Source organism: Ascaphus truei, chromosome 4 (assembly GCF_040206685.1).
Source record: "Ascaphus truei isolate aAscTru1 chromosome 4, aAscTru1.hap1, whole genome shotgun sequence".
NCBI classification, from domain to species: domain Eukaryota; kingdom Metazoa; phylum Chordata; class Amphibia; order Anura; family Ascaphidae; genus Ascaphus; species Ascaphus truei.
The window spans coordinates 122,861,630-122,889,599 of NC_134486.1; the positions used below are offsets into that span (position 1 = coordinate 122,861,630).

The 27,970-nt window shown below is 41.9% G+C and overlaps 1 protein-coding gene across 1 annotated transcript; it reads right to left on the minus strand.

Annotated features, from left to right (window-relative positions):
* Positions 1–103: 103 nt before the first annotated feature.
* LOC142492290 (uncharacterized) lies at positions 104–27,970 on the minus strand. The gene is made up of 3 exons (XM_075594961.1): positions 27,842–27,970; positions 26,771–27,478; positions 104–183 (listed from the first exon to the last, which is right to left on the minus strand). The coding sequence occupies exons 1-3, from the start codon at positions 27,936–27,938 to the stop codon at positions 104–106; spliced, it is 885 nt and encodes a 294-aa protein (XP_075451076.1). The 5' UTR covers positions 27,939–27,970.

Genomic DNA, 27,970 nt, shown 5'->3' on the forward strand with positions numbered 1-27,970 from the left:
CATACCTCCTCTGGTCAACGGTCCATAGCCACACCCCACCAGGGGGTAGCCCAACCTTGCAAATGGTCTTCTTGGATAGGGTAACCCCCTCCCTGGGGAAGCTTCAAGGAGAGGTTCCCTCACTGAAAGTCATTTTGCTGCTCTGTACTGCATTCAAGAGTCCCAACACTGCTGCATGGTCCACTGTCAATGAAAACATGTCCCGTTGGTAAAACCTGTCCTGTCCTGGGATGCAGTCCTCCTCTCAGCAGCGCCTCCAACTGTAACCCCCTTCCCCCCCCCCCCACGTGAGATTGGGGGGTACCCTCCTTCTCAGGTTACGCTCAGGGTCTTGGTGCTGTGACCTGCTGGCTAACAGGAGGGCTGAGGCTCCACGGTGTTGGGCGAAGGGCCCAAGACAGGGACAGGGGTTGAGACAGGTTACCTGGATTGGATCTTCTCTGGGTGGTAGCAGTGCCTCCAGCCAGTAGGGATCCTCTGGGTCTGCAGAGGAGGGACCCCCACTGACACATCTCATTCACCAAAGACAGGGAGTCCACACAGCAGCATCTCTTTTCTGTTGGTCTTTATTCAGCAGAGCAGCATACAGCATGATACATATCATTGTCTCTCTCTGCATGCCTAGGCCCTGCTCAGCATTCTCTGTCATCCTGGTCTTAGCAGCATAATTCCCCCCCCCCCCCATCCTTACCCAGGTGGGGGTAGGAGGGAGAGAAACTCAATAACTTATTTTCTAACAGATCTCACTAACTGATAACTTAATTTAGGTGTGTGCCAATTTGGACATCTCAGGGGAGTGTCTCTAACTTTGAATCATTACAAGACAAAGCTGGATACAGATTGTCCCACACACAGCAGGAGGTGTTCCAACCAATATCCACCCCTCTGATTGACATACCTCATGTTGCAAAGCCCACCCTTGAATATGGCTACATATTCAAAGCTGAATACACAAACAGGCTTTTTGAAGGAATTAACCTTTCCACTGCCTATTCTAACAGGACTGACAGAGGAAAAGCCCAGAACAAGAAGTAACTGCCAGAAGGCCATGTTACATTAGTTAATACTGTTCTTATCCAAACGTGTGTATTTACTGAGTATGTTGGTTCCAGTGAGGGAATACTCCCACCACGCTGGGATCCCTTATCGGTGGAGGCACTGCACCGTGCATAAGGGTATCCCTGGCTCCCAGTGGTGGAGGCTCGGGCCTACTGTTAGCCACACAGGTAAAGCAGCATGTGTAGTTTCAGTACCCAAGGGGTACAAAGGCTATATCTATATTGGCCTCCTCAAATTTGTTGGCAGTGCTCTGCCCCATTTCTATTTTTGTGTATCCATTTCATGGGCAGAATCAGTACGCTGTTGGAAACCTGCATCATGGACCTCATAGAGAAAACCATGGACCTTACTGAGTGAGTTATTTCAATATATATGCTGCATGTCAGCTTTGAATGGGTTACAGTGTGTTCTATAAATATGTGCTAGCTAGCACAAGGTAGTTCCTTAACCTTTGCTATGGGATGCTGATTTACTACTTAACACTCGCTGAAGTTGCTGCATGGGATGCTTTAATTGATTACAAGGATACAATTAACCTCTGAAGCACCGGTTCCTATCGACTTCTATTTTTTAATCAATGTAATTAACTAATTGGAGTAAACAACGTTTGTTTGTGCTATGCGTATAATACAATGGTTACCAGAAAGATGTGTTTCAGTTCTCACTAATCTAACTTACCTATGATAGGTACATTTTATGAAACTAATTACTTTTTTTTTTTTTTTCATTTTAAAATTATATTGCTAACATTAGTCTTATTGCTAATGTTTCTTCTGTTCCCTTTTATTCTAGTTTCATGGCAATAAACAAAACGTGTGCGGTGTGTCACCCTTGCCATTTACATAGAATCATGCATTTTCTTGTGTACTTTATTTATTAAAATGGTGTGTTCTTTGGATTTCTATGTATATTAATCTTGTCAGTGCCAAAGACACAAGGAAAATTGCTTTGAAATGGCAAGTCCATTCCTAAAGTACAAGCAAATACATTCGTTGTATGCAATAAATGTTTACAGTACTATAAATTTGCACTTACTTTTTCTAATAGCTATGAGGTTTATGTATCAAGGAAATTCTAAAGCATAACCAGAGCATTTCACCCTGCGCTTATGTACTGCACCGACACACTTTATTCGAGCAAATACCCAGTATGTACCTGGCAGATACCTGGAATGCGCCGCTCCTCACCTCTGACAAGCCCCGTTGCGTTTGCCTTCCCAGCCTGGGTTCATGCCTGGCTGACAGGCGGCTGATCTGTTAAATGATAATGATTAGGATTTAATAGGCTGCAATGCTTCGCGTGTCTACCAGATGGCATAAATTCATGAATTGTAATGCAGTATATATATATATACTGTGCAGTATTGCAGCCAGCGGGAATAAAATGCTTCAATCCCTGCCTGGAAAATAACCCAATGCACTCGGGCAGAAAACAGTCACAAACCTCAATACACCCGGGTATACCCGAATTCGTGGGACTAGCCGAGCTCGAATAAAGTGTGTCGCCAGTGTATCAAAGCATTTTGCTTCAATTATATCACGTATGCCATAGCATGCCCCATGGGGTGTCAGTAGAAGGATTTGGGGGGAGTTACATGGTGCACAGATTATAATAAGATGTACTACAGTCTACGTCTCTCTTGTGTACTGTCGCGGCCGAGTTTATTCTTACCTTTACCCGGTCTCGGCCGCGACAGTAACCGGGCGTGCGCCGGGGTGTCCCGTGCGCGCGCCGAAGCCTCGGAGGAGCGGTCCTCCGATTGGGGCTTCCCCCTCCCCTCTCCAGGTCCGCCGGGTCCCCCGGAACCCCCCCCCGCCGTCCCCCACATCGCGGGACACCAGGGCTCCCTCTGGGAGCCCTGGGCACGCGCGCATGGGGCGCAGGCACCCAATGAAGCGTGACCGCGCATCGGTGACGTGCGGCACGCCGAGGGGATTTGGCTAGCAAGCCGGGAAATCTCCCGGCTTGCGGAACTAGCCAACTAAGAATTAAACGTGTCGCCACTGTACTACTCTTTTTGCATTTTATGTGCCCCAAAAAAATCGACCATATCTGAAGTGGCATAATTCTAATATTCTGCATCAAATGTAAGAAACTGCTCTTAAATATGCTGCAGCTCTGCCCCAAAAATGGAGCAGTGCATCCCAAAAAACTTTTCTCATTGAAACAGATGTACTGCTGCGGCCAACTTCAATCTCACAAATGCCCGTAATGTTCCGGGGCTTTTTTTGGCTGGCGCCGAACTTGGCTGCGCTCAGCCGCATCTTCCCCTCCCCTCGCGACCCCCTGGCTGCTTGGCTGCTCCACCTCTGCTCGGCAGCTTTGCGCGTCTTCCCCTCCCCAAGCAACCCCCTGGCTGCCTCTGCTCCCCCTCTTCCTGCATCTCCCCTCCATTCCCCTGTCCCATGTCCCCTTACCCGGGGATGCCGCCGGAACGTGTGACCGGCGCCACAGTGACGCGCGTCACGCATCACCAGCTGCGTGTCACCAGCCACATCTGCCCGGAGTCTGCCCGCACATTGCGGTGGCGGCCGCTGAAGACTCAGCTCGGCCGCCACTGTAGTAAAACTTACTGCAGGCGTACAAGCAAAATCAACGGCGCTAGGGACTGTGACTGTCACGATCGCACTGCGGTGGTCCATGCTTCTGAATGGGATTCCCCGCAGCATCAATATGTCGGTGCTGCGACCACCACGGTCTCATGATCTTGAGCGGTCATGGCACTGTAGACATTAAGTCTTGCTACGTCTGTATGTATACCCCTAAGATTTTTGTAAGATTCCTGGAATACCCCATTTGTAATGTTCCGACAGGTATGCACTGGCAAAATAATAAGTATAATAAATAAAGAAGAAATAGAAGGATATAATGAAAGCAGTTAGTATGCAATTTGAATGCACATCTGAATATAATATACAATAATTTTGTATCTGACAGCCAATTGAGATCCAGGTTTGAGCTTAGCTATGGGGCAGTGCAGTAACATACTGTAGTAGAATATAGTAGTTGAAAAAAACATGTCCATCGAGTTTAATAATAGTTCTTTTGATCCAGCACTAGAATTAATTGTTGTTCTGCTCACAATAAAAAATGTCTTCTACTTATTTTACATCATGTAGCATGACTTTGAAATTATATTATGTGTTAGGTTATGTCTGGGTGGTGTATAGTCTAAAATGCACAGATACTGCTGCGGCCACTTTAATTCTAACATTTGCCCGTAATTTCCAGGGGCTTAGTTCGGCTGGCGCCGAACTTGGCCGCGCGCCAGCTGCATCTCTTCCCTGCACTCCCCTCCCCTCGCCCGCATCTTCCTCTCCCCTCCCAACCCCCTGACTGCTCCTGCTCTGCCCCTTCTGCCCCTGCATCTTCCCCGTAAGCCCGCTTACCCCGCTTCAACCTTCAGGGGATGTCGGGGAAGCCGGGGAAGCGGGCGCGCCACGTGACACCGGCGCCACAGTGACGCGCGGCACAAGCCGCGTCACCCCGCGCATTGCACGCGCATTGCCGCCACTGTACGCTTAGCAGGAAGATTTCCACTATTTTGTGTGACTCAGATCTGCTTTGGTTAATGTTTTTGGTTTGTTTTGCTTGCTCTGCTCCTCAAACATTTATTCTTCATCTCTTATTGTGGGAAGAGGATAGCCAGAAGCTGCTTTTGTTAACATTGATAAGAAATAGTAGAATCAATTTAATGCTATTACTGGCCTTTTTTAGTCTGCTAAATGATTCTCGAGCTCCTTCTGTGCCATGTAATAATTTCCAGTTCCAAAGTGCGGGGGAACAGTTCCAGGCGAGGAGAATCCAGCTTGTGCAGCCAATACAACATAGACAAACAAATTCCTCAAAATGCAGGTCTCCTCTAGGACAGAGGTACAAAGAACATCTCTACTCACAAGTTCACAATGCAATTCTTCATGTATTGTAACAGCCAAGAACAGAGGAGAAACAATGTTTCAGGTCAATATGGAGAATTGCATTGTGAACATGTGAGTAGAGCTCTACTTTGTACCTGTGTCTTAGACAAACAAATTCCTCTAAAAGCAGTTCTTTTCTATGTAATAATTTCCACCGTGGGAGATAAGTAGGGAATAAAGTAATGGGTTATATAATGTAAGTGTAGCATATAGTTATATACGATAGTAACTGTAAGCTTTTCTTATTCTTGGCCTACTGAACTTCCACTATGTTTATTTTTAACATTTACTAACAGTCTCCTGTTGAACTTTGACCTGTTGGGAATTTTTGACAGTCTCTTATTAAGGAAAAACTGATATAATTCTGAAGGGGGAGGGGGAGTGGGAGAGGGAGAGGGGGAAAGGAGAGGGAGAGGAGGAAGGGGAGGATGGGGAAGGGGAGAAGGGGGAGTGGGAAAGGGGCAGGGAGAGAGGGGGAAGGGGAGAAGAGAGGGGGGGAAAAGGGGCAGGGGGAGAGGGAGACGAAGGACTAGGGGAAGGGACAGGGGGAGGGAGACTCAAGCTATATAAGCAATCAAATCTCCAACCAAATAACATATGCTTCTAGCCATCTAGAAACTGACAGACGTAATGAACGGGGAAAATAAACACATGAAGGTGCAGAACTTGATACATACTAACATGTGAACCATAGAATTAAATCCTAATTTCTTCTATTATAAGTCCTAGAGAACAATTCTGCATATTTCTGCATGTTCAGAATCAAAATAATGCATTTCAAAATAAGATCCCTACTAAGGAAACGGACATGCAGAAATCTTGGAATACCTTCCGAAAAGAATAACATCCCACAATTCATTCTGCTTTGAAAAATGTCCATTTAAATATTAAACAAAGAATATTTCATAATCTTTATGCATGCGCTTACGGCATTTAAAAAAAAAATATGCACTGCGAGAATTACAGTTCGAAAAAAAACAAACCCCTGGTTTTCTTTGTCTCTTTAAAAGGAAGAAGTTTTCAGTATCCATTGTGATTTTGTAGTTTGTTTTTTTAAAAACAATATCTCAGGAAAACAACAGGCTTCCTGAGAGGAGATAAGGTTTTTATTACGCAGTGTGCAAGTGCACTGCTGTACAGACTACTGTATGTTCTTATCAGTCTGAATTCACTTGCTTTCATTAGCCTTCATTCCTTCAAAAGATTACATGAGGGGACTCCTTCATTTCCCCCTGCCCAAATGAAACAGGCTTCTAGATTGTTATGGGAAAAAGCTAATTTGTGTAGCCTTGCTAACATCTGCTGCTGGCACATTAGCAGTTTGTTTCTTTTGCTGATGAAAAATTAAGGTACAATCATGTTTAAACAGTGTTTTCAAACTATAAATTGATTCAGTAATTAGCATACACACCAAGAGTTCATTCACATGCAGGTACTGTACAGTATTTACATATAGGGAGGAGGTTTGTTACAGGGTGGAGACTGGAAGGATGATAATATACATGGCTGTGAATGGGGCACCCTCTTGTGGCCCAAGCTGTTAAAACAGAAGCATGGGTACAGTATAATAAGTGGTTCCCATCCTTATTAACATTGTGCACCCCCTGCTACAAAATATTTGTTCCCTAAACCCATAATTAATACATCTTATTGCCTATTCATCAGACTGTTGATAACAAAACTGTTTAACTGATTCGAGGCAGAATAGTGTCCTGCGCTCCTGGGGTGAACACACACTTAACAAGACCCCAAACTGCACCTCAGTGTGTGCAGATTACTGCAGGAGCTGCCAAAGTCATGCCCCACAATGCCCATGCTGTGGATGCAAATCATTGTGGGAAGATCGTGCTGTAATTGGTAGCTATACCACCTATGCTAAGGTCCTTTGGGGCCTTACTAAGTGTGCAGTCCCCACACAGACTCAGGAACCCACTATACTGCCTGGAATCCACCATAACATATATTTGGGTGGCGAACCCCTTGGAAACACCTCACGAAACCCGTTGAGGTTCCAGTACCCCTTCTTGTGAATCACTGGTATAAAGCATATAGGAAACTAACAGACAGTATGTGCTCTGGAGGTAATTCATTAAGGTGCACAAAATCTACCATTGACTTGAATTGGCAATATTGCACCGTAATTAATTACTTAGTGTGGAAAATTAGATGTTGTAGTATGGCTTCTAGAGAGACCTACAGTATATGTTAAGGTGTTTCCCCCACCCTCTGGGAGATCTACCTATTACAGGGTGTGTAGTGCTGGGTACCTGCTGGTTCACAGGATGCTGAGCTTTCCACCAGTGGTATGGGGAAGACAGGATAGGCTTTTGGGGTGATGTTTAGTCCTTCTCTCGTTGGCTCAGCGCCTCAAACCTCTGCAGGCTCCCGGAGTGCCGGAGGCAATCCCTTCAGGTGAACCCTCTGATACTCCCCCTGATAGATTGCACTCAGAGGCAGGAGTATATTTTATAAACTGGAACTTTCTTTATTGTCTAACAGCAACAATCAGCATACATTGCATACTCTGCATACACATGGTTCCCAGCCTTGTGATGGTCCCAGGACTCAAACTCTAGGGATTGAGGCCTCCAGAGCTGGTCCTATGCTCTTCCCTCACCTCATTGCCTTAAAGTTAAGCAACTGTTGCATTTATTAAAATAAAACAAAAAGGGCAAGAGCCCATGCCCCTTTATGGCCATAAGAGGAAACTTTCAGTAATGCAGAATAGAATGGCAAGATAGCATAGTAATCCTATGTCAGCACAGTAAGGAAAGAAGAGACTAAGGGCCTCATGCAGTAAGCGGTGGAAAAAAGCATTAGCCAGTTTAGCAATTAGCCATGTTTTGGCGTGTTAAACTGGCTGTATGCTGTAAGGGGCGAATCCCTGGCGAATGAATTAGCCACCACCATTTGATGAAATGGCGTGTAACCGGTGGCGGGACGGCTGCCTGGTGAGAAACTGCCGAGAAGCCGTCCCCTGCCGAGTTGTGTTTGCAGCCGAGAGACATCCGCTGCTCTCTCGGCGCAAACATCAGCAAAATAAAAATAATTTTTAAAACAACTTTTATTCATAGTGTACATGTGCAGGGGGTCTCCGGAGCTGAACCGCTTTGGTTTCAGGTCGGGGGACCCCCTGCTTCCCGAGATACAGGCCCCTTTATGAGGTGCCGGTATCCCTCTTCATTTAAAGGTCCCGATCACGTGACCGCGGCATGTAAACAAAGTAGAGGGATACCGGCACCCCCTAAAGGGGCCTGTATCTAGGGGAGCAGGGGGTCCCCGGACCTAAAACAAAAGCGCTTCAGTGCCGGAGACCCTCTGCACATCTACACTATGAGTAAAACACACATATCAATAAAGACTCATTCCTTACCTTACAGGGTATCTGCTACGGTAGCGAAGCAGCATGAATATTTATTTAATAATACTGTACAGTGAGCAGGGGGTCCCCCGAGCTGAACCGCAGCACTTTGTGGACCAGGGACCCCCTGCTTCCCGAGTTGCAGGCCCCGGTATGTGTGATCGGATGGGCAGTGTCGCCGCCATGTTTATAGCGTCCCATACGCTAAGTGCCCGCAACAAACATGGCGGCCACACTGTAACCGATGCCCCAAACCGGGGCCTGTAACTCGGGAAGCAGAGGGTCTCTGAGCCACAAATAAATGCGGTTCAGCTCAGGGGGCCCCCTGCTCCCGCACAATATTATTAAAATACATTAATGCTGCTTCATTACCGGTTAACCGCTAAGGTAATGAAGTGGGCATTAAATGCATTTTTCCTGCCTCGGATGCATGCCGGGGGGGTCCGGTGCTGATATTAATGGTATCAGCTCCGGAGACCCCCGGCATCAATCCCAGCCAGGAAAAAGGCCTGAATTTTTTCTAAGTGCCGATCCGCCACTCATCCGCTGCCTCTGAGCAGCAACTTGCCATCTTTTTCTTGCGTGGCTGATCCGCCAGCAAAACGGTATTCTAGAGAGGCGAATAGCTCCGCTTAGCTACTCGCCTCTACTAGAATACAGCGTGGCGGAAAAAGTTGGATTTTTAGGCGGAAAGTGCCTTCTCGCCCCGCCACCGGCGGAAACAAAAAAACCTCCAGCCAAACTGGCGTTTTTTTTTAACCTCGCCACTTTCTGGCCCCTTTCTGAATACGGATAGGCTTTTTAGGCGGGAAAGTGGCGAGAATTGCCTTTCCGCCGCTTACTGCATGAGGCCCTAAGACTACAGAGTGTGCTGATTATTGCTAGCATTTATATAATCTTGCTGGGGAGATTGGTAGACATATATGGAAAGGATGATGGTGGTGTGGTGTATCCGTTTCCTTACTCTTACTTATTCCTGCATCCTTTACTCTTCACATTATTATTAACACGAGTTTGAGGAGAAAAATAATGGGTGCGTTAAGTAGAAATTGAACGTTACTATTGTTTTCAATGGCGATGCGATGACATGTGCATTATATAGCATGATTGCATCGGTATAACAGGTACAATAACATCTGCTACATCTGTAGGTGGATTATAAATACAATTGTACTTGAATATTATTTCCACTTTCTGTATTTATCTAACTCTCTTGCATTAGCAAAGGGTATTATTAAAATGTTCCTTACGGCCTTACATAATGGTACATATTCCCCCTAAGGGCTGTAGCGGCAAACTCTCTAATATCTAATCATTTCCAAACTATCCTTTTAAATCTTTTTGTCCAACTGAGGATGAAGGTTGTTTCATCTGGCCAGGACTTAGCAGGTCTAACACTGTGTTTTTGGTTGTTAGCAGGTGTGCAGCCTTTTAAGCATCCACTAACGTAAATGTGAGTTTGCTGAAATTAAGTAGTATTTGTTGATGATGTTGACTGCAGCTCAATTTACCTCTGATTGGATTGGATTGAGTCCAGCAATGTTTTTATTATGAAGCTCCTTGATGCCTGAATGCATGGGTGTCGGCTGGAAGCAGATGGATCTCCTGGTGTGGCCATGCAATTGCAGAATCCTCCTCGATTGAACGCCACCACGCAGCAGTTGGAAAGCAGCAAGTCTCTGATCCTTTCAGCTTTGCTGTCTCTATTTCTGTCTTTATTTATCTAATCAATAAAGTTCCTTTTTGAATAACTGGGGTCAGTATGTCTCTGTCTCTTCTTTATGTGTGGCTTTTCCAGTTAGTGCTGTATGTACTTTAAATGTAATTTTACAGTACTATCCTCTTTCACTCCATCTCTGTCACCTAGTCGCTACCCATTTTTCTATACATTTACTTGCTTCCCTATACTTATCTAACTTAAGTGTCTACAAAAGAGACGATAACCTATATAACCTTGCTGCCCCAGCAGCATGGCTCTCCCCATGCAGCACAATTCTGGAGACTCCCCTCCAGGATACCATGGGAGCCCACTAAAGTAATACCCAGAGAAGGGGAGGAGTGTGACTTTTGAGGTGCAACGAAGATGCCAATTAGAAAGTTACAAAAGTCATGAAGGCACATTGTTAGAATTTGTATGAATGGACGTATATCTTTATATAGCAACAATTGAGTACAGAGATATATGCATAGATGATGACACGATACCGGGAAATATAATACTATACTGGGACAAGTGCATCAAGCATAAAAATAAATGTTTGCAGAAAGCAGCAAGTGATACATTGAAAGACAGACATGTACATCTCTACATGTAGTCAACATTATTGCAACCATTAGTGCAACATTCTACGTCGAAGCTGGCACGTCATTTACTGCGACATGCGATGTGGTGTCAGTGAATCTAAAGTTAATGCTTATAAAATGACGTGCTGCTGGGCATCTTCTTTTTTTTTTTTTTTGCTTTTATTTATTTTATTTTTTTAAACAAAAATGAAATCAAACAAAAACATTAAACGGGGGTACAAAAACATTAAACGGGGGTACAAAAACATTAAACGGGGGTACAAAAAAATTAAACGGGGGTACAAAAAAATTAAAGGGGAAAGGATAACAGTCACCGTATAATACCATTTTGAACATATTGGAATATATTACAAACATACCTTCCTGCCTATAATATTCTATTTTTGTTCAATTGTTACACATATAAACAATATCTGACTGCATGTCTGAAAGAATTTAAAAAACAATTTGGGAGTTGGAAGGGGAAGCGGAGTGTGGGGTACAGAGCATATATAAGGAAAAGACCTGGAATTTAAATAACCTAGGAGGGGTAGATACCATGTGCCTCTCAGCCGAGAACATACCAGTTCCTATAAGGCTCGTATCTAACCAGGCAGCAAATATTCTAGAAAGAAGCTTGTGGGGAGCGCAAAAGTCACCATATGTGGGGGAAAAATTAAAAAATATAGTGTATTATGTTCTATAGTAAAAACAGCTCAATGAATCACAATTGGGGACTCACAATTTTTCAATAGAATACCAGCAATGAATATGTTGTGTGGAAGGCATGCTCAATATGAAATATCAGGCTTCAGCAGGATAGGCCCTCAATGAAAGAGATGACACACTTAGTGCAACATTGCATGTTCAGTGTATATATATATTTCAAGGCAATAAGTATTGAACTTACATTCTGCACTATGTGCATATTGTAGACACATAAAAAATATGATGCGCAGCTCTCGTGTTCACCGCCAACCCCGCTCCCGAGATCGCGTCGCGTCACTTCCGGTTAGCACGTCACGACACTTCCGGTTGCGATCGATCGCAGAATTAGAACCAACGGGTCAGGGGGTGCTGGATACACTCATAGACTGCTGGAGTTCAACTCCTGACGAAGCTTGGAAGCAAGCGAAACGCGTAGAGTTGAACTGCAGCAGTCTACGAGTGTATCCAGCACCCCCCTGAACCGTTGGTTCTAATTCTGCGATCGATCGCAACCGGAAGTGACGTGACAGGCTAACCGGAAGTGACGCGACACGATCTCGGGAGCGGGGTTGGGGGTGAACACGAGAGCTGCGCATCATATTTCTTATGTGTCTATGCACATAGTGCAGAATGTAAGTGCAATACTTATTGCCTTGAAATATAAATATACACTGAACATGCAATGTTGCACTAAGTGTGTCATCTCTTTCATTGAGGGCCTATCCTGCTAAAGCCTGATATTTCATATTGAGCATGCCTTCCACACAACATATTCATTGCTGGTATTCTATTGAAAAATTGTGAGTCCCCAATTGTGATTCATTGAGCTGTTTTTTCTGTAGAACATACTACACTATATTTTTTCATTTTTTTCTCACATATGGTGACACCTGCGCTCCCCACAAGCTTCTTTCTACAATCAACGACAGGAGTAATTGGATCTTCTCCTTAAGGGTTGAGCTGCGAAGTTCACTTATTTGAGCTGCGAAGTTCACTTATTTATTTATTTATTTATTCACTATTCACAATATTTACACATTTATATAAAAGCACTTTTTTTAAAAAGGTTTAATTATAATATTGCACCTCTATTAGAAGCGCCTCACAAATCTTATTTTGCATTTTTTAGCAAATATTCTAGTCTAATCTGCTTCAGGGCAATCCTGGTTAGAGTATTAAAGTTCTGTCGAACTGTGTATGCCTGTTTTTTTCTATCCATGGAGACCACATTTTATCAAATTTATCAGTTGTGTTTTTGATCTACGCAGTAAGTTTCTCTGTGTTTAGAACTTTCCAGATTGTATCTATACTTGTGGAAATTTTAGATATAGGACCTTACCAGGCTAGTGCAATAACACACTGGGCATCATTTAATAAAAATTTTTTTTGCAACTATGAGGTGTTATCTGGCTATATCTGTAACTCAATTGGTTCATAGAGACTGGCTAAGGAAATGAGTAAATGCATCTGGATAGAGCAGTGTAAAATATAGTTGTGTTATATCAGTGAGTTCTTGAAGATGGAGAGAGAAGGAAATGAGGATAATAATAATAATAGCATGTTTTTGTATAGCGCTGCTAGTTATACGTAGTGCTTTACAAAGACATTTTGCAGGCACAGGACCCAGCCCCGTGGAGCTTACAATCTATGTTTTTGGTGCATGAGGCACAGGGAGATAAAGTGACTTGCCCAAGGTCACAAGGAGCCAACACCGGGAATTGAACCAGGCTCCCCCGCTTCAAACTCTCAGTGCCAGTCAGAGTCTTTTACTCACTGAGCCACTCCTTCTCCCTAGAGGAAGAAACTTTCAAAGGTCGGGAAGGAGTTAGTATGAAAGCAGTCCAAATGGTTTTCAGGAGTGACACAGAAATTCATAGGAAGCCAGCAAAAGAATGCAAGGAAAGTCAAATTAGGAATATTTAGGCAGTTAAATTAGTTTAGCAGCAAATTATTGAAAATATTGTAGGGTACAGGAGTATGAGGCAAACAATGCCAGTTTAGTTTAGATATTGGTGTGTTTGTGTCACTGTAAAACATTGGGGGTCATTGTGAGATAATTGACGGAATAGTGTAAGAGAGGTACATCTGTAGGTGCTCAGTGTGAGACATAGAAAAGACAGGCATGGGAGACAGTTCCTTAAGGTGCCTCTACTGTCACTTCTGCTCTCTCTGCCTGTCCAGTCTTAATGAAGAATGAGTAGGGGACAGATAGGCTGGCGTGGCAATTAATTTGTGAATCAAAGTGTCTCCCTGCCAGTGAATTGCTTAATATTGTTCTGCTTTTTTCTTTTGGCTTGTAACTAATTTGGAGTAAAGAAAATATTTTCAGTAATAAGTATCGCAGCCACAGAAAACTCTTTGAAGGTGGGGATGTCAGACGCTCCATCTCATTGCTTAACCCTGGGTTTTTACCCCTTTTACTGAATGAGTTTTTACCCACGTGTTTAACAAATCATCATTAGGTAGCATTATCAAATGGCATTTCATTCCTGATATACCTTCTGTAGCAGTTGTGTTGGTACTAAAGAGCTTTACTTGCCTTCCCTGCCCTAGATTATTTCCCTGTTAGAGGAGTTAGAACGGAAGATATATAAATAACAGGTTCCCTAGTATTGAACTAGGAATAACTTGGGTGTACATACAAGATAGAGAAACCAATTACAGTACTTTACATGTCCTGAAGTCAAATCCAGGTTATGCAGTCGAGTACTAACAAAAGGAGTGTATTGTGTCTTGGACAGAGCAAACGTCAGGAGAAGACAGCCCTGACCTACGAGTCCCTGAAGGGTTTACTTTGTGCAGTCCCCGGTAAAGACTCTCTTGGACTCTCTTGGATCACAACCATAGCAATGTAAGATTGTGCCCCCTGTTAGGCAGGATCATGGTATCTTCCTGTCAGGAGAAGTTGTTTGTTTGGACTTTTCCATAATGAAGGTTATTGTTTTTAAAAGGTTCCTTACTCCCACTGGTTTTTATCCCTTTTGTCAACCCAGCTCGAACCCCCTTCTGACACTATTAACTCAGGAAAGTCCAGTATATCCACGATCAGTTTCTGCAGCTCTAGTGTCATCAGTCCCCTGTAACTGGTTTTTAAAACTAGCACTATGAGGATGGTACTCTATATTCTTTGAAAAAGAATATACTTGAACTCAAATATTACTCTGACAATACTTGCAGGTACTGAAACTCTTGGAAGGACTCCAAGATTAAGTGCTAAAAAAAACATCACTCAAAAGTTGTATAAGGCGATTAACGCTCCCCCCTCTCCCCCCCCCCCCAAACCCCAACGTTTCTGTACCACGGAATAGACATTCATCCTTGAGAAAGGTCTTTTCCATTGGACCGAAACGTGGGAAAAAATAAAGTGTTAGTCGATTTAATACAACTTTGGAGTTGCTAGTCTTTTTTGTAACATTCTTTATCATAAAAAGCCTCGTAACAATAAGTGGAATAGCTCAGTAAAAACAAGCTTTTAGAAATTATTTATTTATTTATTTGATAAACAGTAAGAACAGGATCCTTTTCTGCAAGTATGAAGAGAGAAATTGGAAGCTGTCTTGGAAACAGTGTGTTCCATCTGTCAACCTCGAGTTAAAAAAAAATGAGTCGCAGTTTTTCCTATCCTGTCTGTTAATGTCATTTATGACATGTAGAACTAATTATGTCCCTGTGTATTAAATGCTTGCCCAAATGCATTCAAGAGAAGTAGCAGGATTTAGTCATTGAGACAGCTTTGCTCAGACCTCATTTTGCTGATATGTGCCCTACCAATAGGTGTTGTTTGCCTTTCTATTTTTAAACAATATCAGGTAGAAGAAGATTGTCAGTACAGTTGGATATATAGACAGCCAGGTCAATTTATTCAGAATACTGTGTCTTTATTAATGGCTGTTCTTAATTTAAGAACACTTTTTTTATTTTGTCAACTGGGACCAGGTGTAAACATAGCTACTGTATACTACAAGATCTCACAATTCCTAGACTTTTTTTTGGCAACCTTTGCTGCAATTGTTGCTTTTTTTTCCAGGCGCTATCAAGGCAATCTTCTCAGAAAAATAGACCAAGACCATGCCAGATGAAGAGGTAATAAAGAGGTGCTGCTTAACACCTCACAACAGCATGAACACGTTGGAGTTCAATAGCAGATAGAAGAAGCATAAGAAAGGCAGCTACGTCAATTTAATCAGTTTTTGAGACATAATCTATTTCCACATCACATATATAAAGTAATATGCCTACATGAAAAGAAGCCAATTAAAAAAAAAATTATGATTGTTGCATAGTTACATACCACAGTAGATGAGCTTGAAAAAAGCCATACCTGTATGTCCATCAACTTCAACATATGCTAAATTTAGACGACAGATACATATTATATATTTGCATTTAGAGTAGTTTGATCCAGAGGAAGGCAAACAAAAAACCCCAGTGAAACATTGTGACAGGCAAGGGTAACCAGGCTTCATAATAAAGGTTAAGACGTCTGGTTGCCCTTGGGTCCTATGGGTACCTGGCAGCTATCTAGCACCTCTAAGCCAGGGGCCAGGTATCTTCACATGAAAAGTTAAGGTGTCCCTGATTTTTCCACTTTCCATGTTCCTGTTGTCCCAGACTCATGGAACTTGCTGTGTGTAAGTTTTAGGTGGGTTATTGGGGTAAGAATACAATTATTTTGTTTGCAGGAATTCTGGGGCCGGAGCTATTGGTAGTACCTTAATTCTACCCGGCGAGCAGGCATGATTTGCAGTGGCTTTCCAGCATTCCCCAAACTCGTGGTTTTCGAGCCCCGATATCTAGGTCCTAAGTCCCTTACAGTCATGAGTCTCCTCAAGGTCCCCCATGTATTAAAATATGTTTTCCAATGTTTGACACATTTATTATAAGGCTCTATGCAGTCTGCCAGGGCATCTAGTTAACGTGCTAGCAAGTCTGCATAGAGTCCGTAGTTCAAAGGGGAGAAGATGTCCAGAGGTGTGAAAACGTTTGGTGGGCGAGGAAAGGCAAATTTTCAGGTACGGACTAAAAAGGGCACCCCGTGGGGACACCTTTTGTAGTTGCCAGACTTTGTGGAGCCGGCCCCACAGGTGACAATGAGTTAGCCAGAGAGAATGCAGCCATAGAGTCTTCTCACCTTGACCAAAATATTTTTTCCCGCTCACCCGGCTTTTCGAGCCAGCTTGGCACGCCTACTCCTCTGACCTCAGCCGAGGGACGAGCCCCTCTTCCTATTGGCTGGCCAGGAGGAATTCCCATGTTCCGATTGGCTGCTCCTTCCCCCTCCGTTCTGGGGATAGCCCGGCGGAGTGTATGTAAGGTGCTGACCAAGAGAGCAAGAGTGCGCAACCAATGACTTGAGTCGATGAAACTAGGGCGGGCTTTTCAAAGTTGCTCTGTTCAAAATAGCAGAGCAACTGGCTTCGTTTTGAAGCCTGATAAGTTTGCCTCGCAAAAGACTAAGTCAGACGCGAGGACCAAGTTCTCATTTTAGAACATAGTGGTCACGGATGGGAACTGAAGCCGAAAAGAGGACCAGGAGAACCGGGTGTATATCCCGGTCAGGGTGAGCTCACCCAAGTGGGCGCCCTGCACCTAGGAAAGCCTAGATTTTTTTCCCCCAGACCCCCAGTAAGTGTATTTTGAACTGTTTCTTGTGTATCTCTTCTTGTTGTACGTGGGTTTCCCAAAATAAACACAATTTATTTTACTATCTTGTTTTGCCTAATGAATGATTCCAGTATTATATAAATGGTGTAAAAAGTACCTGGTCTCCCGTGACAAACATTATCCAATGATGTCTCATAAGGGGGGGGGGGATACATTCCTTCATGACTCTAATAATTGCACCCCAATGTCTGCGTGGATCTTTCCCATGTTTACTTATTTGGTATATCCATGTACACCTTTCCTTTGTAAAAAAAAAAATGTCCATCCCTTGACTTTTCCTACCTATCAAAGAAAGTGAAGGGCAGAGCATGTGCAGGTCAATACTATGTGTCTTTATTCTATATATTTTCAAAGCAGTCACCTGGGTAATTTTTGGGTAAAAAAAATCTAGAAATAGAATTACCCCATCAGGAGAAGAGAGTACTGTATAAAATATGGTGGATTCTGATTTCTCCAGCTAGCAAAGGATGCTGGGAAGTCTTTAACATTTAAAGGCAGAGAGCAGCTGTGATTAATTAATTAGCCTGGGACTTGGATTGCTACTCCCCCACATGATAAATGCAGGCTATAGAATTTTTATTGTCAAAGAAAAGTCATATTGATAGCAGAAAAGAACCACTTGGTCCATCTAGTCTGCCTATTTTCATGCTAGTTTCAAAATCTCATACCCTGTGCAGGAGATGTGTGCAGAGATGACAAAAGAAGACTGCTTTTGAAAAACAAATTTAACTTTTATTTCTTTCAAAGCTTTAACAACAGCATATAAGGATAAAACGAAATAAACATAACTATCTCCGAAAGGAGCTCCGACTAACATCAGACCTTTAGTCCCTATCTGTGAGTCTGAGGGCTAAGCCCCTTACTTACAATAAATCAGAGTTCAGTGTGGGTAAAGTTTACTGTACATTCTGGGCCCCGGCTTCCTCCTGCCGGTAAAGGATTGGAAAGTCCAAGGCACAGGTATCCTCCAGAGCAGCCCAGGGGGTCTGACTGTTGTGCAGCGTGGTCCCTCGTGCGGTCCTGGTGCAATCAGCTTCCTTGGTCAGAGAGAGCTGTTCAGTCACTATTGCAGGGCCTTTAAAGTCTGCTAATCAAGCAGCCGAAAAGATTAATTAAGGCACACTGCTTTAGAATGAACCTTTTCAGTGCTATATCAGGCTATGTAAACAGGTTTCCTGTCTCATTATCTGACAGGGGATCCACCCTGTTACACTCTGTTTGATCCTTTGTCTTTCTTTCTTCTTTCTTTTCTTATGGCTATCCCAAACATTTTTTAAATTCCCTTACTGTATTAGCTTCTATTTCAACTGTTCCATGAATCCACCACCTTTTTGGTGCAGAAGTACTTCCACACCGTTACCCTTAATCTGCCATCCTCCAGCTGCAGAGCATGACCTCTTGATAGAAAACATGGGCTCTTGATTCAAAACAAGGGGACCCACTTAGAGTTGGCTAATGACAGTGGAGTCGTAGCATAAACTCATTGCACAGGCAACATATGGTGGTTTGCACCTGGTAAAAATAAGATCCTGATTTATAAAAATAAGCGCAAAACACTATACCGTGTATGCAGTGAAGCAAAACGGGTCACTGACGAATAATTGTAAATTAGCTCACCATGGGCACCCACATGTTAAATTACACCTGACTTATATTGGCGGCCAATTAAGAGTTGTACTAATGGCTGTTTTTAATTTAAGAACACTTTTTAGTTATGTGCCAACAGGAATCATGTGCCAACTGAGCTACACTATAAGAACGCACCATTGACAGCACTTAGGGCCTCATGCAGTAAGCGTTGATAAGGGAAATATGGCCATGTTATAGCCAAAATTGGGTTTGAGATTCAGTAAGCGCCGATAAGTGCTTCATATCGCCAGGTTTCGGAGCCGATAATTTGGTTATGGCCAGTCGCCTGCCGATAAGCCTGTTTTCGACACTGATCGCCACTTTTTTAAATCGGCTGGATTCAACAACAAAAAAACAGCTTATCGGGGCTGATCGGCACTACGAAATTGAGATGTTATGGCCGATTTCTCCCGCCAACTAAAGTTGGCAGTTTGGACGGGAGAACGATCGCTAAGGCTGCCGGAACGGCACTTAGAAAAAAAACATCTTCTGTACATCAATGGAAGTCAATGGAGCGGGGACGTATAACAGTATAGTACTGTTTACGTTTCATTGCTCACAATACAAGGGGGATTTGCATTACAGTGTGGGGGCATTCCCTGCATTGTGTCACAGCTGATGTGTCTTATTTGCATAACATTCTACTTTTACATGTTTTCAGCATTTGCGGGTCACATTACTCATCATGTGATGATGTGCCAAGGGAAAATACTATACTACACTCTTAAAGGAGAACCTCACATCATATCACACATTTTACTCAACTCAGCGACAATTATTTACATGATGTCACACATGTCACACATGTCACACATACACAGTATATTCATCTTCCTTTACATTACACAATGCTTGTAATGTGACACGCATCTTTAAACGTTCATGTACATCTGTATTCTCATGTTTACATATACTTTTGGGTCCTCCCTATTTTCATGACGTCACTTATTGGACGCTCAATCACATTGCATGTTTACATTGTAACCGTTGCATTACAAGCACTTCAACCTAACTTATACACACATGTACAGTAATTCATCATTGGGACACCTTGTAAACTCATTCTATACCAACTATCCTCCTTACACAAATGCATGCATATGCACACGACTATTCATTGTTGCCAACATGTCACAATAACATGGATAATTACACATGTTACACAAAACTTTTCCCACGTCAATCTCAGCCTTTTTGTCTCATTACATGACTGACTCTTGCGTTCACAAGTGTTACATGCATTGCACATGCAACTATTTATTTGCAAGCAATCTTTGTACAAAGCTTCACGTCACATCATTGCCAAATATCATCATTCCCTGCAGAATACACACAACAAATACTTAGAACAACAAGTGCACACAGCTTGCCACAGAAGTACTTTATTATGTTAATGTAACACCTTGCATTTTACTATGTCACCTGACATCATCACATACCTATTTAAAGGACGCACATTACCTGCTCATTCACAGCTACTCATTTCAAAATGTTGCGAATGTTTAGGAGACGCAGGAACATTCTTTTCTATGACATGCTTGATGATCAAGAGAATCATATAGGGCAAGGTAGGGACACACCGAGGGACAGTGACAGTGACGCGGATACGACAGGGACAGGGAGAGGGACAGGCCGAGGGACAGGTAGAGGGACAGGAGATCAGAGGAGAAGACAGAGGAGACAACTTGTGCCTCGTCCGCGTCTGTACAGGGAGAGAACCCTGTTAGATGGGATGAGTGAGGAGGAGATTGTAAGTCGCTATCGTTTGAGTTCAGCAGCAATCTTAGCTCTTTATGAGGAGATAAGGGGGGATTTAGATTTTTTCACAGCCAGAGGTCGTGCAGTCCCTGGGCTTGTTAAAATGCTGTGCTCATTACATTATCTTGCTTCCGCGTCATACCAGACAACTGTGGGCATAGTGGGCGGGGTCTCGCAATCTACATTCTCGCGGGCCTTGACCCAGTTTCTCTATGCACTCAATAGACGCGCTAGGAATTATATTCATTTTCCTACAGAGGCAACAGAGTGGCTGGAAGTCAGGACTGGCTTTTATAATATAGCAGGGATACCATCTGTGCTGGGTGCAATCGATTGCACACATGTTGCTTTGATTGCACCTAGTCAGAGTGAGCATGTGTACCGCAATCGGAAGCACTACCATTCACTCAATGTACAGGTGGTATGTGATGCCACGATGAGGATAATGCATGTGGTACCCAAGTTCCCTGGTTCCAGTCACGATTCCTCTATCCTGAGGAACTCTTCAGTCTTCCATGCGTTCGAAGAGGGACATTTTGAACCTGGTTGGCTGCTGGGTGAGTACATATTTACATGTTCTAACACAAAACACATGTTGATTTAGGAATGTTGGCATTGTACAATTTGATCACTAATGTCAGCTTATGTGTGCTCCATTCATTATAGGTGACTCAGGATACGGAATTAGGCCGTGGCTCTTGACTCCGGTGCTAAACCCTCAAACTGAAGCAGAGGACAGGTACAATGCAGCCCATATATCTACAAGATCTGTTATAGAGAGGACATTTGGCCTACTCAAGACCAGGTTTAGGTGTCTGGACAGAACTGGTGGGGCTCTTCTATACAAGCCTCAAAAAGTGTCTGATATTATCCTTGCCTGTTGCATTTTGCACAATGTTGCACTCAGGCACAATGTACAGTCAGACCTAGCTGAGGCTTTGGTAGACGAGCATCCCACCCATGTAGCTGCTGAAAATGAACAAACAGCCAGTGGTGGCCAGACACGACAGAATCTCATCAATTCATTTTTTTCTTGTAAGTACAAACTCATATGTTCCTAGTACTACTTTTATAGTTTAATTATGTTATATTAACAATAATGTTTCTTTATATAACCTTCTGTTAGGACACAGATGAATATGGGTTGCACACCTTTCTTTTCTCTGCTGTGTGCACAAAGGGATGTGGCACCGGTATGTTATTGTTGCACAGGTTATATAATCCCTCTTCAATTGTACTTTAGTTGTGTGTATGTGAATACAACTTGGGTAACAAAGCAATAATATTTTAGCATTGTGTTATTCCTTATGCTAAGACAAAACACATATTATGCCCATAATCATTCATGCTTCTAGTATGCTTACATACAATGTTATTGGTGCAGTGTAACATGTACATCCATATGATGTGTACACCAGGCTGATTTACATTTTGAATGTCATGAAATATACATGGTGTTGTACATTTAACACCAAATACACACTTTGCTGTGTTGTTTACGGTACTGAAGATGGCATGTCAATGTTTGCAATTTATATATTGTTCCTTTGCATTATAGGTATATCTCCAGTATGACTGATCATGGTATGTATATTTGCTGACATCTCTCATAAGATGTGGCTACCTCAATCTTCCTATAATTATTGGAACTAAAAACCCAACATATTGGTTTAAACACAAATGTTACATATATGTACTTTCTGTATCATGTATATGCATTTAGCTACTCTTGAGCTTTCATGTGCATTGTATTACAAAATGATTACTCACATTTCATCACATTTTATGTATGTTTCCTTATAATTTCCATTAATGTAATATAGAGGTGGTTGGAGAAAAGGGGATAACTGTACTTATTTGTTTACTTACGGGAGCACATTCATCACTAGCATAGACACACGTTTTAAGACAACTGTTTGTGTCTCTATCAATTGGTGTAGGATCCATGTATAACACCGACAAATGATAACACCAGCTTTATTATGGTAGCTTATATCATCATATTGACTATACTATGTATTTCTAAACGATTAATAAACACAGTAAACTATAGTTAGTTAGGTTAATGAAATATACACAGAAACGTACTTCATAACATGATGGTGATGTCATATTCAGAACATCATGCATTGGAGGGGACCATAACATCTGGCCAGTAACATTATTTGCTACAGTCCCAAACCATTTTATCTACATACCCATGTAACAAGAGATTTTAAAAATAAATGGCTACTTGGTTGTAAGTGTCCTTTACATTGGGAGAAGGAGTGGCTCAGTGAGTAAAGACACACACTGGCACTGATAGTTTGAAGCAGGGGAGTCTGGTTCAATTCCCGGTGTGGGCTCCTTGTGACCTTGGCCAAGTCACTTTATCTCCCTGTGCCTCATGCGGCAAAAAAACATTTGTACGTTCCACGGGCCAGGGACCTCAGGCTGAAACATGTGTCTGTAAATCGCTGCGTACAACTAGCAGCCCTATACATGAACATGCTCATATTATTATTATTATTGTTACATAGTTTCGACAGTCATACGTTCCATTACATATTATAATACACAAATGTGTTAGCAGAGTGGGAATGGTTGTTATATATAAAACACACCATGTCATAAAATGTTAGTAGTCATTAAAGAACACTCAATAAAAATTCATGAGGCACTCTTTTGCAACATCATTATGTTAATTAAGTGTTTATGCAATATAGGCATAAGGGTATCACATTTTTAATTGTTTGTTAATAAGCGCTGCAAGCAATATAAAATTAGTTCCATATGTAGTATAGTAGTCGGTGGCTCCTCCTCACAATCATCTCATATAAAGGTAGACTCTTCTGAAATCATACATTGATCCGATTGTATCTTCCCCGACATCTCTGAAATACAGCAAACACATGATGGTCAAAGATGGCACCTTACTAGATATGCATCCGTGACAACGCGTTACGCAGCTCTATATGATTGTGTAGATACACACGTCAGTCACTTATATGTTAGAAGTAAAACTGTTCATCAGTATGTAATGTTTCTTTAAATTTGTAGCAGGCATAACTATGTATAAGAAGTGAACGTTGCCTGTATACTGAAAGATGTGCGCGCACATCTTTGTGTGCGCACGCACTTCACGCTTGGCTCCACTAACTGTTAGCGCATGCGCAAAACAAAGCGTACGTTGTGCGTTCAATACATGTTGAAAATACCAGTAAACATAACATCTTTATTTCAAATACAATGAAGACGAAACTACATTCGTTCTAAACGAGTACATCTGTATTCTTTTTAAACAGACGTGTTTGAACAGAAAGCACGGCCGATAACACAATGCACAAATGCAATACGTGTGACGTCATGTTAAGCCAGCGTGAAACGCACGCTAACACTCCTCCCACTCAATTAACATTCGGCTAACGCCCAGGGTACGCCTACAAACACTGAGCCGCACGCATCACACACTGCAGTTACCGTTACTATAACAAAACATGACAGCCAATAGGCTTTGAGGCGCGCACGTCGCTTGGGGGCGGGACTTACATCACTAATCCTTTTTAAGGACGCCTTGGCCCATGACAAGGGTCCCACGTCATACGTGGTGGACCCGGTTTTCAATGTTGTAGATGTTGCATGATAACAAAACAGGTATGTGTTAGAGTAATGGTAAAATGTTGCTAATATGTTTAAAGGGATAGGAAAGTACGTATATTTATTCCGTCAGCAATGTGTACTACTCTTTCAGGTCCTACTATATTGTATTAGGAAACAATTTGTTTGTGATCGCTACATGTTATGCAGTCTGCAATGTTACGCTGTATCCACGCATTGAAAGTGAAAATGGTGGTTACAAAAAAAAAAAAAATTTAAACGCAGAGTCAACGCATAACGATTGTTATATTTACCATTCTTCTAGAATTAACTCTTCGCCTGGCTGCAACTGGTCGCTCCAGAAATGCAAGCCATTTTCATCCACGCTTAACCCAACCGCTGAATCCAGTATGGCACATATCTCCTCCAGGATGCGCTCATAGGAATCGCCACTGCTTTCTTCAAATAATTGGTCGGGAGGTAGGTTCATTTCTTCCGGTTCCCATTCCAATGCAATTTCAGCTGAAAGGCTTGGTACATAATCATAGTACTTTTGTTCTTGTACAATGTGGGTTTCAGGAATGGAGGCTGCAGATATTGCAGCACGTATCGATTCAAACGGATCAGTAGTAGCGGATACATTGCTATTGCCATTAGGAATAAATATGCCTTTCACGACAATATAAGTGCCGTCTTTCAGGAGAAATTGTTTTTCCGGGGCAATCTTCCAGAAACCATAGGTGTGTTGTAGCTTATCCTGGTCACGTTCAAAAAAGTCATTACTTGATAAAGTGAATCTTATTGAGGAATTAAAATTCCGTGCATGCTTACGGTCTTGGTAATAAGGATATTTTGCTCGAATGAAATCATCGATTTGGCGTGTGCTTGCTTTCTGTCCGCGACTGCTCAAGATGGCTTCACAGATCATGTACTTATACCCTAAAAGGGGATTAATATTGTTAACGAATTCATCAGCCATGTCTGAGTAGCACAAAAGCTGTGTGCAGGTCTGTGTTATTTGCTCATCAAAATGAATGTGCTGAATGGCTAACAAACTCCTGTTTTTCCTTGTCAAGGTCAACAAAAGTAACTACTTTGACTCCTTATTTCAAACGCCAATTGGATTTGTTTGTCTAATTGAGTTAACAGTTGTGGTTCGTGATATGGGACTGTGGGAGAAACATTTCTCCTTCTTTTATCTCGTTTGTGAAAAACATCCCTAGACTGTGAATGCGTTCACATAGTGTTTTGTTGAAAACTAACAAAGACCAGTGTGTGAAAATATTTCTTAGCCAGGCATATCAGTAAAAACACACCTGCAAAAAGAAATGTTTTTTCCCCGCTTACATTTCTGTGTGTATGTGAAAGTCTGGTTAACTCCCTGTCTGCATGAGTTTAAATACGTGTGTATATATATATATATATATATATATATATATATATATATATATATATATATAAATATATCTCTTATAAAAATATATATATATTTATATATAATATTTTTTTTTTTTTTATATTGCAGGAGTACACACAACATTGATGGCATTAAGTATACCTTGTATGAAACCTATTTAAATGGTGAGAAACATGATTGAATGAAGTAATAAACATTTGTTTAAGCACAATACTGTTAGAGTCTCATACTTAGGATATTTCTCAAACATTAGGCCTGTATTATTAAAATAGTGTGCTTTCACAAGGAAGCATGAAGTGTATTAGTTTGTGTATACCAGTTTATATAGTACTATATATATATATATATATATATATATATATATATATATATATATATATATATATATATATATATACACATATATACATATATATACACACATATATATACACACATATATATACACACATATATATACACACATATATATACACACATATATATACACACATATATATACACACATATATATACACACATATATATATACATATATATATACATATATATATACATATATATATATATACACACTCACACACTCACACTCACACTCACACTCACTCAGTGTGTGTGTGTGTGTGTGTATATATATTATTATACATTCTGAGATGTTATAGAAACGAACACACAACTGATTAAAGGACAAAATTACAATGGCCAAGCAAGGCAAAGGTAAGTAATAATTTACACATAATCCTGCTGTACACGTACAAGAAAGATGTTTGCACTTACTTAGGTGTTTTAATAATTGCATGTGACTAATATGCATATGCAATTCTTACATCAATTAACACACCCAAATGCAATGTTTTGCTGCAAAGTCAATGGCAGCTTCTCTAAACTTAGCAACTGGCTCCTGGTGGACCATTACTGAACAGACGATTACAACATAAATATTTATAACACAATTAATTATGAGTGTTAACATTTCCAAAACTTCACGTGTACAAGAACATAGTTGAAAGTTTGGAAACAACACAGTCTTCAGCATACATACAATAGTAATTAGATAATCTGAAGTCAACAAAACAAGGCCAAACACATATTTTCTGAATTATAACATTTATTTTTTTTGTTCCTTTTGCGAGCGAGTAACAGGCCTGCTTGTTGTCTCTTGAATTTTCCTTTTTCTTTTGCCACCAACTTTAGGCACAACAGAGCCACTTTGAGTGGCCTCTGGCACTTCACGGGCAGGGCTTGTGGCCAGTGACTGTTCACCTACGGGGCTTGTGGCCAGTGACTCACCTACAGGGCTTGTGGCCAGTGACTCACCTACAGGGCTTTTGGGCAGTGATTCACCTACAGGGCTTTTGGGCAGCGATTCACCTACAGGGCTTTTGGGCAGCGACTCACCTACAGGGCTTTTGGGCAGCGATTCACCTACAGGGCTTTTGGGTAGTGACTGTTCACGGACAGGGCTTGTGCCCAGTGACACATGTGAGCAAGTTGGTAGACACTGCACAAGTGATGGTTGGTCTGTTTCATGTATGTCTTGTTTTGTTTTTGTCGCCTCCTTTGTCGGTGTCTGCTGCTGAATTTGTACAGATGGCAGCGGTAGGATGTCATCAGGAACCTGCACAGCAATGTCTGCTACTTGACCGGTAACATTTGGGCCTGGTGAATGAATATCAGATGAATGTGGTGAAAACTGACCTGCATGAACAGATCCTGGCTGGGAGGTGTTGAATTGTGGTACATTAGTCATTCTCCAGTAATTAGCTTGTGTTTGCTGAACAACTAATGCTTCGAATGAGGTGTTGATTTTTTGCAACTGTTTAGGCACTTCAATGAAGACTCTGTGGAGATGTGCCAATTGTGATACTGTTTCTTCCTGCAGTCCAATCATCCTTTCCAGCACTGTCATCATGTCTGAATGGCGACGATTTTCTGCGTCCACTATTTTTCCCTCTGAAGCTACAATTGCATCGTATGTGGAAGTTGATGGACGATTTGGCGGTACAACAGTTTCTATTGGCACCTCTTCATGGTCACATGATTGTATTTCAGTCTCTTCTGTGGCGTCATCCTCATCATACTCATCATCCTCATCACCATGATGTTCTAAAAAGAAATGTACACATTATTAAATGGCATGTTAATGTATGCTGTGTTACTATGTAATTGTACTGTGTCCTAAGTAACACCTAACATGTTAGCATACGTTTTATAACCTCATTAAAAACTACCTTGACTTACGAATAATGTTTGGACTCAGTATGAAATATGAATGAATGAAAAGTTGCTCTAAACTCAGAAGTCCTACATGATAATTAACATCACTAACACAATACATGTTGCCTTACACTTAATTTTCACTGACACTAAGTAATCCTATTTAAAGAAGATGTGCAAAACAAATAATGCACATGACAACATAACATATAGAAGAGCACATATTATATGGCCAGCAAATGATACACTCACCTTCTAGTAGTGTTGAGCTGGCTGACCCAGGTGAAGACACTTGTTCCATCTCAGGTGACACATGTCCTCCAGGGGCAACTATATATAACAATAACATAAGTTTTACATTTACATGTGTAAATATTGAAC

What these genes read in the sequence shown, in the direction of transcription:
- LOC142492290 (XM_075594961.1), bottom strand. Translation starts at nt 27,938, where the DNA reads ATGTTATTGTTATATATAGTTGCCCCTGGAGGACATGTGTCACCTGAG. An exon ending in CAGCTCAACACTACTAGAAG is followed by an intron (nt 27,479 to 27,841) that starts GTGAGTGTATCA and finishes ATTTCTTTTTAG; the next exon opens with AACATCATGGTGATGAGGAT. An exon ending in GCTGCCCAAAAGCCCTGTAG is followed by an intron (nt 184 to 26,770) that starts GTGAGTCGCTGC and finishes TTTCATTGACAG; the next exon opens with TGGACCATGCAGCAGTGTTG.